At 41.6% G+C, this 19,467-nt stretch overlaps 1 protein-coding gene across 5 annotated transcripts in view; it reads left to right on the forward strand.

Annotated features, from left to right (window-relative positions):
* Window positions 1-14,180, forward strand: part of KCNQ5 (potassium voltage-gated channel subfamily Q member 5) — a gene marked incomplete at its 5' end in the record, with an annotated part of 518,709 nt that extends 504,529 nt beyond the window's left edge. For all 5 annotated transcript variants that reach the window (XM_081094504.1, XM_081094506.1, XM_081094508.1 and 2 more), the window contains 3 exons: window positions 6,046-6,177; window positions 8,747-8,873; window positions 9,780-14,180. In XM_081094504.1, coding sequence (XP_080950630.1) covers window positions 6,046-6,177; window positions 8,747-8,873; window positions 9,780-10,742 — 1,222 coding nt within the window. In that variant the 3' untranslated portion in view covers window positions 10,743-14,180. The remainder of the gene's footprint in view (window positions 1-6,045; window positions 6,178-8,746; window positions 8,874-9,779) is intronic.
* Window positions 14,181-19,467: the final 5,287 nt, after the last annotated feature.

Raw genomic sequence — 19,467 nt, forward strand, 5'->3', positions numbered from 1 at the left:
ATTCCTCTTCCTCACCCTGGACAGTTTCATTTTGCTATTAGCTCTCTCTCCATATTTGGTACTTACTGAATTATAGTATGATTTATTCCTTGACTTTTAATGTTATTCTGTTTCTTTTTACTTCCTCATAATGACAGTTTATTGTTGTGACTTAATGGCTTTGTGAAATGCTTTTATATTAGCTATCTAATGGAAAAGAATATTATATTTTTATGATTTTTCAGAAGCAGTTCTATTTAAATAACTTTTCTAAACCAGGCAAGGTCCTGACTATTGATGAATGAATGAACATTTCTCTTACTTTAGGAAGTACTTTGGTATTCATGAAATAGAGGCAAAGGCTTATACTGTTTCTGAAATGTGCCTGAAGACCTCAGATCTATTCTAAGGCAACCTTTTTAGAAGATCTCTACAAGCGTGTGCCTTGCCACAGAACACAAACAGCTTTGAACAACTAGAGGGCAGCTAATCCTCAATCATTTCTTCAGAAAGCACATATTGCATCTCTAATACTGGCCAGAGATTGCGCGGTGCTAGTGTAAAACCCAGCCTCTGATATCACTACATCCAGTGGGTGAGATACAATGCCACAGATTCCGCTACCTGAGAGCACAGAGCAAGACCATCTACCCGCTGCCCTAACCGGTTTGGCTCAGTGGATAGAGCGTCGGCCTGCAGACTGAAGGGTCCCAGGTTCAATTCCGGTCAAGGGCATGTACCTTGGTTGTGGGCACATCCCCAGTAGGGGGTGTGCAGGAGGCAGCTGGTCGATGTTTCTCTCTCATCGATGTTTCTAACTCTCCATCCCTCTCCCTTCCTTGCTGTGAAAAATCAATAAAATATATTTTAAAAAAAAAAAAAAAAAAAAGACCATCTACCTCCCGTGGGGCCGTCAAGGGAGAGTGCCTAGAGAAGTCAATGCCTGAAATGAACCTGGAACAGTTAGCGTTTTAGGTAGAGTGCCAAGACAGAATGCTGAGAAATGAGCTCTTTGAGGACAAGAAATTCCAGAGGGCTGGACTGCACCTTTGTGCAGAGGAATGATTAGAGATGAGCATCTGGAAAGGCAAGAGCTCTCTCCGCCCATTACTCTCTTCCCTCTCAAGTTGCCCACTGAGCCTCATTGAAAAGCTTCTAGGCAAACAAACCTCTTCTGCCCATTAAACTGTACGCCAAGTATTGGTTTACAATGGGGAAACACAACCCTGCATTCCAGGACTTCATACAGTCTGGTGGTGGAGGCTGATCTATCCCACATAATAAAAGCCTAATATGCTAAGTGTCTGACCGTTCGACCGTTCAACCAGTCGCTATGACACACACTGACCACCAGGGGGCAGATGTTCCAACCAGTAGGTTAGCTTGCTGCTGGGGCCCAGCCAATTGGGACTGGGCGAGATGTGCCAGACCCGCCCTGGAGCCCTCCCTCAGTCCCTCCCTGGCCCCGATCGTGCACCGCTGGGGTCCCTCAGCCTGGCCTGCTCCCTCTTGCAATCCAGGACCCCTCAGAGGATGTCAGAGAGCTGGTTTTGGCTGATCCCTGCAGACCAGGCCAAGGAACCCCACCAGTGCACAGATCCATGCACTGGGCCTCTAGTAAGCAAATAATTATAATGTAGTGTGTTACATACTAAAATAGAGTTTGATAGGCAACTGATGAACTGCTTTGGGAAAATTATAGAAATTTCCATTAAAAAGTGATGTTATAGCTGAGTCAAAGATATCGGAAGATTTCAGAAAGAAGAAATAGTGTATGCAAATAATTGATGTATATATTTGATTTAATGTTGTTTTCGTGAACCTACAAATATCTTATTGTTGCTGGAACCTCAAGTTCCAAGGAGGAAGTGAGAGCAGATGAGGCAAAAAAGATAGACAGAGGCCAGTCCAAAACAGTCTTAGAGGATGCTAAGGAATTTGATGTTTACCCGATAGGCAATAAAGGCTCTGACGGGGGAGGGGTAATATGGTAATCTTTGCATTTGAAAGGTTTATTCTTTCTAAGCTTGCAGTAGTGCAGGTGGGAAGGAGGGGACAGCTTTGAGAGCTATTAATACATACTTGGTCTGCTCTCAGGAAAGGCAAAATGACTGTCATTATCCTTTCTATAAATTATTGATTTCAAATATACTTATGCTTTTAAACATTTCCTCCACATTTATAAAACATATTACCTGATTTAGAATTCTCATATCTCCCCTCAGACCTCTTTAATGTTTTTCTTTTCAACCCACAACAAAGCCAGAAAATCTATTTGATCTACATCATAGAAAACGCAAGTCTTACTAGGTGAGATGGTTTATACACTCAGTAATGCACTGGTAAATGCTTCCATCAACGCCTGATTTGTAGTGTTGGCCGATTTCCATGGTATAAATACTCTTACCGTAGCTAATTGCACACTCTCAGTGTGACATCACCAGACAAAAAGTTGGGGAGACGTGCAATACTACAGTGTTAGATAGTATTTCCATCATACTGATACAACTGATGTGCATAACTCAAGAACAAAGTAACATGCGGTAAAATAATTAGGAAGTGATGAGTTTTGAGGGTACATTACCTTTGTTTTTAATATAATTTATTTTATTATACATTTATGTAATTTGATTTTTAATAATGGCTGTGTTTAACAAACAGAAAATTCCTGAAAGTGTAATAATCAGCTCTTGGGGGTGAGTACAAGCCTGCTCCAGCCCATCACTGCATATACCCCTCTTTTCCAAATAATTGAAGTGATACTTATTAACCCAACTTGCACTATTTCACATGAAGGTGGGAAAATCTGAGTAAAGCACTAGAGGAACAATGCCACCTAAAGAATGATGGGATGTGTGAAAATAAACGGGAAGCCAATTAAGAATTCTAATATCTACTTTACTTTGCACACGGCCATGCTGAAATAACACAAAAGACTACTCGTTTCCTATTTAATATTGATTAAAATTATAAGAGCTGATCACAACTTTAAAACAGATTTTCTTTTAATTTGGCTAGTTCTTATAGTAAATTGTGTAAATAAAAATGAAATTGTTTAAGTTTTGCTTAAAATATGACCGAGGGCTGGAGTGTAACACTGCCTGTTGAATGCCTTCAGATTATTCTTTCTCTTAAAACATTTGTGAAAGGAAAAGAAAAAAGCAATGCACAATGTGGAGACAAGTTACGATATCAAACTCATGATATCATAGTCATGATATCAGTTATGATATCAAGTTATGATAGCAACTCTCTACCAGGAAACAAGGGCAGGTCCCCATTAGCACAAAACAGGGAATTCAGTTTGGAGGTGCAGTGCACACACCCCACTGGCCCCAAATGCCTGAGCTACAGCCAGAGCAGATGCACTGATTGTGCCAAAGCTTGCCCCTCTGCATGTAGGGCGGCTTCTGCCACCATGGGCAACAAAAGCTGCCAAAGATCGCAGTTAACATCTCCAGAATCGGTGCCGTGGGAGATTGAGAGGTGGTGTGAGGTGAGAACCAGACACATCTGGGTGGGATCCTGGCTTTGCCTCCTGCTGGCTCTCGTTTGGAGCCAAGTCAATTAAGTTCTCTGAACCTCGGTTTCCCTAATGTAAAAGGGAGCTCACAGAGTGCATAACCCATGTACACAGACAACAGGGTGGTGACGGCCCGGGGGCAGGGGCGGGGGCGGACTGAAAGGGATCAATGGGGGAAAAGCGGAGACATGTGTAATACTTTCAACAATACAGATTAGAAATAAATTTTATAAAGAGGGGAGCTAAAAATATCTTATCAAGTGCTGTTAAATGTAAGACATATAAAATATTTCACATAACAAGTGGTAATAATATTGAAAACACAAACAGTGACAACCAAAAAGCACCTACGGGCACATAAAAAAGATTTTCCCTTTTTCCTGCCCGCCCAGGCACCATTGAAGAGAAGCAAGAACGGTTTCTGGGCTGTTAGATTCGCCTTTCTTCTGGGTTGTTGTTGTCGTTGTTTTTGTCTTTATTTTAAATCTTATCAGAGGATCTTTTATTTTTCTCTTTCTTTCCGTAATCCTTTATTCAATAAATGTTTCTTTCCACTGTGTATCGGGAACTGTGCTAAGCCCTGAGGATAGTGTTGAAGAACAGGGTAACAGTCATAGCAGGGGTAGTAACAGTCGCTAACCTTTATTAAGCACCGGGTTGAATAAGAGGCCCATCCTGCTTTCATGCAGCTGACAGTCTAGTGTGAGGAAACAGATATGTTTAACATGGTCGCTTAGGGCGAAAAATTTCACGGGATACGTGTTGCACTATTTTTCCCCAGTTTTTCAATATAGGAGGCTGAGCTCCAATCAAACCTAAATGCTGATAAACAAATTTGTGAACCGAAGCTAAATACTAAGAGGTTACATTAAAAACAGATTTTCTGGGGGATAAAATGGACACATATGTAATACCCTTTGTAATACTTTAAGCAATAAATTAAAAAAAAATAAAAAATAAAAAATAAAAATAAAAACAGATTTTCTTTACTTTCTGCTGATAACATTGTTTAAATGTCTTTGCAAACAAAAACCTATCCTAACTAAAGAAGAGATTGGTGGCGAAAATATGGTAGAGAGAGAAAGAATATTATGGACATTCCTGGATGTTCATATTCTTATGGATATTATGTATGGGGATGGATATTAATTAGACTCGCTGTGGTGATAATTTTGTAAAACAGTATACAGTGGGGCCTTGACTTATGAGTGTCCCGACTAACGAGTTTTTTGAGATACCAGCTGTCTCTCGGCTGATTTTTTGCATTGAGTTGATAGAGTAATTTGAGTTAACAAGCTCCTTAACGAGCTCGGTCTTGGAACAAATTAAACTCGTAAGTCAAGGCCCCACTGTATTTAAATATCAAATCATTCTGTTGCACACCTGAAACTAATACAGTATGTCAATTACAAGTACACTTGAATTTAAGAAAACCATATATATTATGGATAGATGGTTCAGGATTAACTAGGCTACAATTAATTTGAAGTTAATACAATTACAAGAGAGTTGGGGGCTTTTTAACCAATAAAGTAATTTGGATTCCTTGCAATTGGCTTTCACATAGGATAGGTAATGAGGATTTTCTGTTTAAACTCATTTGTTCCTCATCTTCCCTCTTTCCACCAAGGGAGAATAAATTTTGGTTCATAGAGCCTCCTTGATTGATTCCCGGCCTGAATGTGATAATGGGAGTCTATGAGCCACTTAATAGTTGAAAAAACACCAAAACTTAACATTTACTGGCAATAAGGCTGCACAGACTCATTCAACCATTGTTTCTTTGCTTTCTTCAGGAATTATACCAAGTTATTGCAAGCACTGGTTATCTTAGGCAGCTTAGCTATTTATGGCATCATGGAATGCATTGATAAAATATTGTTTTAAAACATGGGGGTGGCATACTAATAAAAAAAAAAAAATCTCATGCCCTGGCCAGTGTGGTTCAGTTGGTTGAGCATCGTCCCATGCACCAAGAGGTTGCAGATTCAATTCCCAGTCGGAGCACATGCCCAGGTTGTGGGCTCCATCCCCAATAGGGGGCGTGCAGAAGCTAGCTAATCAATGATTCTCTCTCATTGATGTTTCTATCTCTCCCTTTTCCTTCCTCTCTGAAGTGAATTAAAATATATTTTTAAAATGAATTTCGTTACATAAAAGACGATTTTAACAAGTTTTATATTTCACAAGGGATGCAATCCGTAGGTGCTATATCTTGGACTTCTGGGGGCCACATGGAAAAGGGAGAATTGCATTTTGACCTTAATTTTAAATCAGGGTTTCAGTGAACATTAAAAAGGTACAATAAAAAGGTGCAACACTTCAAACATAATCTCTTCTTAGTGTGTTTTTCTACTAAAAGTGGTTTGCCCCATATGAGATATTCTGAAATTGTCCACTGTAATCTCAGGCTTTCATATTGCATTTTCATAGGAGTCTAAAATAATTTGGTGCATGACTTTTTCCCCCCAGAGTTTCTTACATTTTACTAGTATGCTATTTTTGTAACTTACTTTACAATGTGTCATTTGTTGCTCTTACAGAATAATGAAATTTCATGTTGCAAAACGGAAGTTTAAAGAAACATTACGCCCATATGATGTAAAAGATGTAATTGAACAATATTCTGCTGGTCACCTGGACATGTTGTGTAGAATTAAGAGCCTTCAAACACGGTGAGCAATGAAAATGTTATGGTTGTAAAGGAAAGGCACAGAAACTATCTGGGAGGAACTCTGTAGAAGAGAAAACTTTTAAGTTCCATAGTTCTAATTCATTTTTAGTGGGGAACGGGGCCTTGCTTTTAGTATAGATTTTATTTAAGGATGTAAATCAGGCATTAGAAACCTGAGCACAATGATACAGTGTCTCAGTTTCCTCATCTGTAAAAATGGGGATAATGTGCCCGGCTCGTGTGCCTCAGTGGTTGAGCATCGACCCATGCACCTGGAGGTCGCCGGGTCAATTCCCCGGGGTTTCAGGCTTGGTCCCCAGTAGGAGACGTGAAGGAGGCAGCCAATCAATGCTTCTCTCTCATTCATATTTCTATCTGTCTCTCCCTCTTCCTTCCTCTCTTAGAAATCAATAAAAACATATTTTTTAAAATAAGGATTGCCCTAGACAGTTTGACTCAGTGGATAGAGCATTGGTCCAAGTATTAAAAGATCCCAGATTCGATTCTGGTCAAGGACATGTACCTCGGTTGCAGGCTCAATCCCCAGCGCTGGTCAGGGTGCACGCAGGCGGCAACCAATGGATGAGTCTCTCTCACATTGATGTTTCTCTCTGTGTGTCTCTCCCCCTCCCTTCCACTCTGTCTAAAAAAAATCAGTGGAAAAATATTGAGTGAGGATTAACAACAACAAAAAAATGGGGATAATGTTAGTACTTGCCTCTTAGGGTTGTCACGAGGATCGAGTTAATTAAACACACAGTAAATGAGTGCTCAATAAATGTTAATGGCTGTTCTGATGCCATCTGAATTATCATTGCTGCTGCTGTTGTTTTGTTATTATCTAAATCCTAACCATCCTTCAGGAATAAACTAGTTTTCCTCTTTGGCTTTACCTGACTATACAGCCCACAAAAATACCTTTCCCGACTCTGACCTCCCAAAGCATTTAAAGTCCACTATGGAGCTCTAGCCAGTTTGGCTCAGTGGATAGAGCATCGGCCCATGGACTGAAAGGTCCTGGGTTCAATTCCAGTCAAGGGCATGTACCTTGGTTGCAGGTTCCCCGGCCCTGGTCGGGGTGTGTGCAGGAAGCAACCAATCAATGTGTCTCTCTCACATCAATGTTTCTCTCTGTCTCTCCCTCTCCCTTCCACTCTCTCTAAAAAATCACTGGAAAAATATCCTTGGGTGAGGATTAACAAAAAAATAAAGTCCACTATGGGAATAAAAGCACTCGGAATCTCGGTATACTGTGCCAGAGTCAAGACTGAAAAATGACTGGCTGGTTCTTGTATTGTTTCCTGGTTGCAAGTTTGTTCTCCTTCCTTGTGATTAAGACTGGGCCCTTCCCTTACTTCATGTCCTGTAAATACTAGATACACACTGTTTTTCCAGTGAGCATCTTATTGAGTGATTAGAAGAAATTAGTTCAACATGTTATTCCAACTATATGTGTCTAATTGTGTTATCTTAAAGGCAAAATATTTAGTCAATTCTATTTTTTAAGAATTTTGCTTCACTCTTAGGCACAAATTACCAGCATTTGTGATGAAATAGTCTTAAAATATAAGGACTGAGTCTGAAACATTGGCTTATATGCCCACAGCGCACTTAGCCCAGGGTAAGGGATATAAACTAGACCCTTAGTAAAACACCAGTTAATCAGTTACCAAAAAAAATTACAATTTGTTCATTCATTCATTCTTTTAGCAGATAATTACTGAGCATGTAATGTGTGCCACGTGCTGTGGGCATCCAGATATTAATAAAATAATGACCCCATTCTTTAGAGCTTGGAGTTTGATAGATTAGATGTCATGACAGAAGATAGGCACTGCCTGTATTTCTATGCAGACAAAGTAACCGGGAAGTTGAGTCGGTCCTCCTGGTAATTCAGTTCTAAAACACACAAAATGGGAAAGTACTGTAATTCCCAGTTAGGGTGATCAAGTCCCCTTGGAAATGGTTTTAACTCATCCTGTGGTCATGTGACAATCTTTGCCTACGTGGTAGCAGTCTTCCAAGTCCTTTAATAGAACTATCTGTGGCTCTTAAGGGGTTTTTTTATCAAGTTGAACTGCTACCGAATTTTCAGAACTAGAGTATCCAACTCATGTAGAGTATATTTTCCAACTAGAATTCCAATAGCTTTTTATCTGCCTATCTTTCACATATCAGATGAACAGTAAGTGTTCATTGAATAATCTATTAATGTGAAATCATCATAATTATGATATTGTAATAGCTTAAGTAGTTAATTTTGGAAATACTTGGTCAAAGATGAAAACAGACAAGTGACCTCTTTTAGGTCACTCTGTAATTTGTAGTTTAAGGCAATTTTGCCTCCAGAAGATCACCCTTAAGTGATTTCATCCTGGACCAGAATAATAAGAAAATTAATATTTTATGTAATTCTCATGTTAAGAAAATAAAGCACATCAACTGTATTTCACTTACATAAATTAAAAATAATTGTATTGAATTTTTCTTTTCAAAACACTTCATTCTGGCCTAGGGCAACCTCCATCTCCATCTTCAACTCATAATCAGATGTCCTCTTTCTCTGCTAGTGTTGATCAAATTCTTGGAAAAGGTCAAATCACATCAGATAAGAAGAGCCGAGAGAAAATACCAGCAGAACATGAGACCACAGATGACCTCAGTATGCTCGGCCGGGTGGTCAAGGTTGAAAAACAGGTACAACTGAACGATATTGGTTAAAATTTTAACCAGAATTTTTTAAAATAAAAACTGAATTTGGCAATTGGATGTATTTTAGTGATTAATATATTTTGAAAGGTAGATCAAGAAATAAAATCAAGGAAGAACGAATGAAATGAAATTTTCTTTGTGCATAGACAGAATTCTCTAAATGTTTGGACTTCCATATAAGGAACAGAAAATCTCACCTCATCACACAGGAAGCAATTGTAGATTTTCAACACTAAGATAAAAAAAAATATCTATTTTTTATTTGTGTTTTGGTTATTCTTATTGTCTCTCTTTTAGGTCACTCTGTAAAAAAAAAATCATTATCGCTACAAAGACCATTTTCCAGAAATCAAATTGCTACACCAATTTAATCATAAATATTTCAGGTATTAATTCTGAAGCATTCTGTGTCTTAATTTTCAATTCAGAATCACCTAGATTGCTATCTAAGGTCTTGATTTTATTATAGAATAAGTTCCTTACTATACTGCAGTAGAGTTCCACAGAAGAGGCTTAGGAAAGGCAACCTGGCTGGGCTGGGCAATCGTGAAGTTGCATCTGTACAGTGATTACATGGGTTTTGAGAATATCAATTGTCCATTTTAAAGAACTGAGGGACAGGGGTGCCAATGAAGATTACAAAGAGGCCAAAGCATCCCTCTCCTAAGTCCTCCCTTGGCCCCAGCACTGCTAGACATGACGTTGCAAAATGGTACTAAATCAAAAAAATTTAAAATAAAATAAAATGGTAATAAATACCAGGTCTGCATTCTCCTTAAACTCTGTATTTTACTGTATTGGCACACGATGGTTTCATTTTTTTAATTCTAAAGGTGAAGCCCTGTCTTAGTAACAGTTATACTCATCTGTGGCCATTTCCCCCTTTTGCAGGTCCAGTCCATTGAGTCCAAGCTGGACTGCCTGCTGGACATATACCAGCAGGTCCTCCGGAAAGGCTCCGCCTCAGCCCTCGCTTTGGCCTCATTCCAGATCCCACCGTTTGAATGTGAACAGACATCTGACTATCACAGCCCCGTGGACAGCAAAGACCTGTCCAGCTCCGCCCAGAACAGTGGCTGCCTAACCAGATCAGCTAGTGCCAACATCTCTCGAGGCCTGCAGTTCATCCTGACGCCAAATGAGTTCAGTGCTCAGACTTTCTACGCGCTGAGCCCCACTATGCACAGTCAAGCAACCCAGGTGCCGCTGAGTCAAAGCGATGGCTCCTCGGTGGTGGCCACCAACAACATTGCAAACCAAATAAATGCGGCCCCTAAGCCAGCAGCCCCAGCAACTTTACAGATCCCGCCTCCTCTCCCAGCCATCAAGCACCCGCCCAGGCCAGAGACCCTGCACCCAAACCCCACAGGCCTACAGGAGAGCATTCCTGATGTCACCGCCTGCCTTGTTGCCTCCAAGGAAAATGTTCAGGTTGCACAGTCAAATCTGACCAGGGACCGTTCTCTGCGGAAGAGCTTTGACATGGGAGGAGAAACTCTGTTGTCCGTCCACCCAGTGGCGCCCAAGGACTTGGGCAAATCTTTGTCTGTACAAAACCTGGTCAGGTCCACAGAGGAGCTGAATATCCAGCTTTCGGGGAGTGAGTCAAGTGGCTCCAGAGGCAGCCAAGATTTTTACCCCAAATGGAGGGAATCCAAATTGTTTATAACTGATGAAGAGGTGGGTTCGGAAGAGGCGGAGACAGACGCTTTCGACGCCGCGCCGCAGCCTGCCAGGGAAACTGCTTTTGCATCAGACTCGCTAAGGACTGGAAGGTCTCGATCATCTCAGAGCATTTGTAAGGCCGGAGAAAGTACAGATGCCCTCAGCTTGCCTCACGTCAAACTGAAATAAGTTCGTCTTCTTTCTAGGCATAGCAGTTCCTTTAGCCATACATATCATTTGCATGAACTATTTCGAAAGCCCTTCTAAAGTTGAATTTGCAAGAATCAGGAAGAACATGAAAGGCAGTTTATAAGCCCGTTATCTTTTAATTGCATGAAAATGCATGTTTAGGGATGGCTGAAATTCCGAGGTACATCAACATTAACCCGCTCATTTAGTAACGTACCTTGAGTTAATAATCTTGAGAAACCAAACACTGCTAATGCTGTGGGATGTATGAAAATTAGGCCACTTAGAAGATTTTGACTCTCTATTTTGAAATTATGGGAGTAAACACCTTCAAATTTCAGCCATTTCTGCTTTGCGATTAAATGCAAACTATATTTTCAAAATTAGGCCATAATGTATATTTAAACACAATGGCACTCATCAACAGCTGCCAACAAGGTACCAAGTAAAGCAGAATTTGGGAACAGTAGAAATGGCTGCTTATTTCAAGATATATAGTTGCCAACCCATTCCTTATTCAGTCATATTATTATTAATGTACTTTGAATGTCAGTATGTGTGCTTTTGGCGATTTACTGCTGTGGCAAGCAATTTTGCACATCACTTTCATGTTGTTCTTTATGATGAGAATGTTCTTCAATTAGAAAATGTACAAATCATGAAATTCAGGGCCAGTGGGGCAAATAGACTGACTATTTGACACATTTGACGTTATGGAAACATATTCCTCTAATGGCTGGAATCAACTTTATAAGTTGTCAACTTCTACCCAAACAAAGGAAATGCTGATCAGTAGGATGGCCAGTGTGGTTGGGCTGAGCTCTCTGAATGGCGCCTGCCCAGACTTGGCAATGCTGCCCACAGAAAGGGGAAGTGTGAGAAGCCGTTCCCACTAAGCTGGTTCACAGGCAGGATCCCAGGGACTGAGACATGGGAGTGGGACTGAGATGGGGAAGGCCTGAGAAGAACCGAGACACAACACTGGGAAGTCAGTGAAGTTCAAGAAAGTGACTTCCCCTCAAAGGGCAATGAGAGGGAGAGAAAAATGCCAAAATAAAAGAACTCAATTTTTTTTTTTTTTTTAGAAAATGAATACTACTAAGAAAGTCAACTACCTAAACATCTTATTCTTATATATAAACAGAGAATTTTGCAAGGTATTTATTTTTTAATATGCCCTGAATATTTTTTGCTATTATGTAGTACATTTACATATGAACGGCGAAAACGAAACCTCCTTTACTTCTTATAGTGAACATTTTCTATTCTCCCCAAGAATATTGCCCCAAATCTGAAATTATTGGTTCGGTTTCCTGGTACAGTATAAGCATTTATAGTTAGAAAAGCCGGGTAACACTGGCAGGGTCTGCAAATCAAAACACTTCATCATATAACAGGACCACAAAAAGCCCAAGAGAAATAAAATAGAACATGTATTTACTGGAAAGCAAGCAATGCTGACAGCTTGTTAGAAACCAGTCTACTGATCTCAGACCAGCAGAACTTCGGCCAAGGTAATGGTCTTCGAAAAGCAAGGAGAAGCAAGATAGCACTCAATTCACTTCAACTCTAGCCACAAAGGACATTTTTAAAGGCCTCCTCCCCCTAACCCCACCCCACTCAACCCCCCACAAATAGTGCTGCCTGCTGAAAAACTCCAGCAGCCCAAAGAATGAGCAAGGATATCAACTGGGTAGCCAAAGGCAGGAGGAGGCCCTGAAATCCCCCAGTTCTCTCTCACAACCTGCTTTCTCCACCTCTGACTCTCTCCTTACTTTTCTTCTCTAGTAACTGCTTGTCAATTCTCTGCCACTGTTTTGCTTCTGAACTTCACTAGCCTCACCCAGCCTCCAACCCCAAGGAAACCACTTCTCCATGCCACCTAAAATGTGCTTCCCAACCTTTTAAAGTCCTTGTCCCTTTTGATAGACACCGACATTTTGAAAGTTTCCTCTTCTCGCCTGCCCAAGTTCTAGCACATTCCCCTGGAGTGTATCATTCAGAATCTTCTCTGCCGCTGGAGGCACACTGAAGGTAGAGTCTGATTTTACACTCCAGCTGAAAGGATTTTGCCAAACTGTTAAAGCAATTATTTTCATTTTTGAAACATAGAATCTTAGTCAATTATCCAATGCAATTTTTCATCGACCCATGTCTCTACTCAACCTGAAGTTGTGATACACCCTCTGGAGGAGGTTGCACACACACACAAATACACGCACGCACACACCCCTCCACTGACCTAAAGCCAGACATCTCCATATACTCGGAGGAAGCGGGAGGAGGCAGCAATTTTCAGGCAGCACTGATTCTTGGGCACACTCTGTCCTGGGTCAAACCCCACTGGCAGCAGGAATTCTGAATGTATTGGGGACCCCTCCTTGGGCTTCAAACCCAGCACAGTTCATCCAGCATTGCTGAAGATGGAAGATTCAGAAACAAACCCTACAAATATCGCTGAGGTCTTAATCATAGCAAAATGCAATGAACCATGTTGTGAGAAACTATTGTACATTGAAGCCATGACCATATTGTGTCTATCTTAACGCTAGCACACACACACACAAAAAATACTGGATATTCAAAGATAGTTGTGTGGTGTGGAAAATGTAGGGTCTGTCTGTTGTGTGTCTCTCTGGGGAGTTCGGAGGGGTCCCCGTTTATACCTAGCAGAGTCCCATTGGACAATCCCAAACGGTGTCTAGCAGCAGTTCCGCTGAGCACTGAGTAACCACATGCTTTCTCAGCTCCAGTCTGTCTGCCTTCTTCAACATGCAGGGCTGACCAAGCTAACACTTCATTGCAAACACCCCTTCTGTGAGGTTAACTAAAAGATGTTCTGTGTCTGATCTAAATGTTTGCATTGTGCTTAACTAAGTTAATATATGTAGATTGCAAGTTTTGTTGAAAGGGAGACGCTTTATTGAGTTTTTTAGTCATTATCCCCTGCTCAAGGGTGCCTTTCTCACCTCCCATCGACTCAGCAATTCTGAAAGTTCTTAATCCGCAGGTAAAACGAGTCTGAGAGAGAGGAGGGCGCCAGGCACAAAGTGACTAATTCTCTTGCCCATTTGCAAAGCAAAACTGTAAGGAATATGGACACACGAGCAACTAAATTAATGGGCACTTCTGAAAATACCACAATATTACCTTATCTCCCCAAAAGCTGATTTTTTTTTCTTTTTTGCCTTAAAATGACTTGGTTGTGTTTTTGTAAGAGAAACTTAATTTAATATAAGTACGTGCATTTACGTGAGCAGTTCTAAAAGTCATGTACGACAATGCAATTGTCTGTTTCCTGAAAACAAATAAGTCAGGAATACCATATCCATTTCAAGCTACCATGAAAATGTCATTTCCTTTGCTCTCTTTTACTGGGATTATTTGTTTTAAAGTAAAACATTAAAAAGATGTCAATAAACAACTAATGTGACTGTCTTTCTCTGGAACTAATTGGTGGGTTCCGACCTGACTGGTCCCAGTCAACCAAACTGGCCGTATACAAATTTGGGGCTAACATATAAAAAGTAAATTTCCGCAGGGTGGCTGAAGACATCATTGGTAATTTGGGAGGGAGAGAGGCTTGAAAATATTTTTGAGGGTTTTATTTAAAAAAATAATTTGCCATTCATTTTATTTTTTTGTTTCATATATCAAAACTCAGATACTAGTGCATGTGGGCTTCACGTTAACTATGATAAAAGGGCTTGTTCAGCAAGTGATAGGAAGTGGTGGCCAGGCAGTGCCCAAATGCCCCAGCCCCTGGCTACTCACAATTACCATTCTTTTTTTTTTTTTTTTTTTTTTAATATATTTTATTGATTTTTTACAGAGAGGAAGGGAGAGAGATAGAGAGTTAGAAACATCGATGAGAGAGAAACATCGATCAGCTGCCTCCTGCACATCTCCCACTGGGGATATGCCTGCAACCCAGGTACATGCCCTTGACCGGAATCGAACCTGGGACCCTTCAGTCCGCAGGCCGATGCTCTATCCACTGAGCCAAACCGGTTTTGGCACAATTACCATTCTTAGCACCCACCCCGCTCTGCCTTACCAGGGGAGGGCTTCTGCCCCAAAAGGAATCTCTTCCTTCTTCACTAAAAAAATCCCCATTCTTTCTGTTCCACTAGCGATTTTGCACTACGCGTCCATGGTTAATTCCAAGGGAATGATCTTAGCGGAGGCTCAGAAAGTTAGAACCCTGTAATACACAGCAACAAAGCCCTAACAGAGGCATGTTAGACCGTAGGAAGAAGAATGAGGATACATGAGGGGCCTTCCCATCATGGCTCTAAATAAGGTCAGAAAAAGTATGTGCCTGTTCTACCACCTCCCAGAGAAACCAGTGAAAATAAAACTACATGGAACATGTCGCTTAACCTATGTAAAAGTGTAAACCCTTCCAAACGCCTTTGAACTACTTCAGCAGTACTTCTCACCCCCACCATTTAGAAACAAAATATACTTAGGACAATTATTCTGCCCTAGCCATCTTACCTAATAATAGACAAACATGTAAATTGACCGCCCTCTGCTATGCTCACCAGCCAATCAGGAGAGTATGCAAATTAACCCAACAAAGATGGCGGTTAATTTGCATACATAGGCGCGAAGTGGCAGAGCGAAAACTGAAGGCTCCGGCCAGAGCGAAGGCCTGGGCCCCGGGTGCCGGAGGAAAACCGGCGCCAGCAGCCAGGGGAAGGGAAGGCCTAGTGCATGAATCTCTTCATGCAGCGGGCCTCTAGTTGATAAATACTGGCTCCCAGACCTTCAAGTGACCAGTTTTATTAGCCTGGTTTTAACTGCCTCCAGAATCTAGTACAGTAAAAATCATTTCTTTAAAAATTTTTAAATTTTCACTAACTACAATAAGTAATTCACCCTAATGGCTACCTAATTCCAAATTATTGAAGTTTTTACTACATTTCAAAGCAGAAATTCATCAGAAACATTGTTTAAACCATAGGTGTTATGCACTGCCCTGGATATCACAGCACCACAGAACTGATGAATGGAATTTTTTTTTCTAAATCCTATATAATAAAGCAGTAATATGCAAACTGACCATCACTCCAACACACAAGATGGCCGCCCCCATGTGGTCAAAGATGGCTGCCACAAGATGGCCGGCAGGGGAGGGCAGTTGGGGGGACCAGGCCTGCAGGGGAGGGCAATTGGGGGGACCAGGCCTGCAGAGAGGGCAGTTAGGGGCGACCAGGCTGGCAAGGGAGGGCAGTGAGGGGTGATCGGGCCAGCAGGGGAGCAGTTAGGTATAGATCAGTCTGGCAGGGGAGTGGTTAGGGGGTGATCAGGCTGGCAGGCAGAAGCAGTTAGGGGTAATCAGGCAATCAGACAAGCGAGAAGTTGGGAGCCAGCAGTCCTGGATTGTGAGAGAGATCCCAGGTTGAAGAGGGTGCAGGCTGGGCTGAGGGACACACACACACACACACACACACACACACACACCCATGCACAAATTTTGTGCACCGGGCCTCTAGTAAATAAATAAGTGGAAAATCCAAAGGCACATTGGAATGATATACTCCTCTTTGCCCATTCACAGGAGGCACTTCATCTATAATAATAAAAGCATAATATGCTAATTAGACCAGATGTCCTTCCAGACATCCTCCCATCTTTCCAGACAAAGCTGGGGCTGCAAGGGAAGCCCAGGTCCTCAATGCCTGCCGGCGGCTGGAAGGAAGCCTGGGTTCTGGGTGCCAGAAGGAAGCCGGTGTCAGCAGCCAGGGGAAGGAAGGCCTACTCTTGCATGAATTTTGTGCATCAGGCCTCTAGTTTCTATCATAATTTTGTTGGCAAGTTTACAATCAGCATTCACTTTGTCACCAATATGCTTTTTTTCTTTTCATTAGTAATGTTCATCTCTCCATTCATTGCTGCTTCTTCCTTTCCTTCCCCTTTCCTACACTGCTATGACTACCTTCCTGGATTGTCAACCCCACCCATGCCTGAGAAGGTGCTAGTTTCCCTTCCTCTGTCCCTGAGCCCTGTAACACATTACTGACCCCATTTTTCTTTATAACCTACTAATGCCAGGCCCATAGCCAGAGCCAGACTACAGAGTCTTTGGATCCCAGACTTTAGAATAACAATCCACGCTTAGAGACTGTCCAGTATCATGCCAATAATGCTTCCTAGGTATTATCTCACTTAATCCTCACATTACCACAGGTAATGTATCAGTTAGGATGCATTTGGTTGCAGGCATATAAAAATGCTGGCTGAAACAACATTAAACATAAGGATATTCTATTATCTGATATAACTGAAGGCCAGCGGTAGGGTGGTTCCAGGCAGAGTACAGCTTGCTCAATTATATCATCAAGGTTCCAAGTTCCTTCTCTGTTTTCCTCCTTGTCAGCAGGATATACTGGTGGTTTCTCTCCCTGTTCACAAGCAGGATGCCAGTGGCAACTGGTGTCACATAACTCTTTGATCTCATCTCACAGAGGAGGAGGTGGGGAGTCCTTTACCCAACAGTGAAATATAAGCCCACTTCTGACACCTGATTAGACTAATAGAGGTCACATGCTTATTCCTGAACCTGGTAACAGTCACCAGGTATATTCCCGGATTGGCTTAAGCCAATAAGAGACCCTCCTCCTCCCTTTTGAAACTAGGGAGAGGCCTATAAAACTATAATCCTGTTAGAAGAAAGTCAGTGAACAGATATAGGCAAAATATATATATATTTATTATACCTGTATAGTTAGAGGTAGCTACTATTAGGTGAGAAAAATAAATGTACTGAGAAGTCAGTAACTTGCCCAAGATTGTAAAGCTATTTAGTGGTAGAGCTAAGATTTAAATGCATGTAGTCTCACTCCACTGTTTGAGATATTAACTCTACCTTAATGCCTGAGTTGTGTCCACACAGCAATCTTTGGTGATGGGATTTAAAGATCAGAATTACACCTCCAAGAAAGCAGAATGTTAATTTGATAACTTTTTTTATTGATTGGAGAGAAAAAAACATTGATTTATTGTTCCATTTATTTATGTATTCATTGGTTGCTTCTTGTACGTCCCCTGACTGGGGATCAAACACACAATCTTGTTGTATCAGGACAATTCTCTAACCAACTGAGCTACCTGGCCAGGACAATTCTTTTTTTTTTTTAATTTAAATTCTTTATCATTGAAAGTATTACATATGTCTCCTTTTTCCCCCATTGACCTCTCCCCTACCACTCCCGCCCCCCAACACATGCCCTCACCCCCCTGGTGTCTGTGTCCATTGGTTTTGCTTATCTGCGTGCATACAAGTCCTTTGGTTGCTCTCTTACCCTCCCTCTCACCCTCCCCTGCCTTCCCTCTGAGGTTTGACGGTCTGTTCTATGCTTCTATGTCTCTGTATTTGCTTTGTTCATCAGTTCATGTTGTTCATTATACTCCACAACAGGACAATTCTTGATATGAAACTTAATTGAGGGAGAAAATAGGGTTTTTTGTAAGTGTCTTTACAAAATGAGAAGTTTTCCCTCCACTTTGAGCCATTAATATTTAAATTATTAATTAGGAAGTATTGCTTTTAAGAACAGTATGGTTTATGCCCTAGCCAGTTTGGATCAGTGGATAGAGCATCGGCCTACAGACCAAAGGGTCACTCCTGGGTTTGATTCCCATCAAGGGCACGTACCTCAGTGGCAGGCTCCTCCCCGGCCCGGGCCCTGGTCGGGCTCGTGCAGGAGGCAACCAATCAATGTGTTTCTCTCACATTGATATTTCTCTCTGTCTTTCCCTCTCTCTTCCACTCTCTCTAAAAATCAACGGATTAAAAAAAGAAGAAGAATAGTATGGTTTGGTTTTCTTCCAGACAAATTCATGAGTATTTCTCTACCATGAACCTCATCTAACTTTTGTTTAATAACTGGACAAAAACAAACAAACATGAAATTAACAAATTTTGCTGGCTTCAAAACTATATTTCAAATTCAAACATTTCGTAGCACTTTCACCACAGCCCTGCCCTGTAGTCCAAGTCACCACCTTCTGGCACCTGGAATACTATAACAGCTCATTGTGAGATGCTGGCTGCTGGAGGAGGCTCAAGAGGAGAGTTCAAGTGAGGACACGTGTAGCTTGCCACAGTCTTGGGTAAAGAGATCCAAATGTGCATTTGGCATTCAGGAAAGTTCTAGAATGGAGATTTAGCACGCCTTACTAATCAGTTTATTCATAGCTTGAGGGAACCTCAGGATCCTTTGCTCCAGAAAAAAAAAAAAAAAAGAAAAAAGAAAACCCTTCCCAGTCCCACCCCCAAACTTCTGGCAGCCGGGACAATGCTTGGGTACCCATGTTCACCAGGCTGCCTGCTTCCCCAGGCAGTTGGAGTGGGACCACTTTCTGTCTCCATCTAGACACAACCCTCCCCATACCTTTCTTCTCTCATTTGTCCGTCTTTTAAGGTATAAGGGGCTCCTGAGGACCCTAGAAGGGTTCCTTCTTTTCTAGAAGCCCCTGTTTTTAACTCAGAGCAGCCTGACCAGTCTCTGAGTCTGAGAGAAGTTGTTGGTGAAGAAGCTGTCTTTTCTGTTTCATAGTCCATTTCCAGCCTGTCTCCAGGGGCTGCACAGGCGGCGCACCCCAGCTCCCCAGATGTCAGCACTGGGCCTGCCCAGAGCCCCTGCTGTTATCCAAAGGAAAGAGGACAGCACATCAAAGACCTTGCACATTGAGTCTCTTATTTTATTGGATATCT

Source organism: Myotis nattereri (genome assembly GCF_964212035.1).
Source record: "Myotis nattereri genome assembly, chromosome: 6".
Taxonomy (NCBI): Eukaryota; Metazoa; Chordata; class Mammalia; order Chiroptera; family Vespertilionidae; genus Myotis; species Myotis nattereri.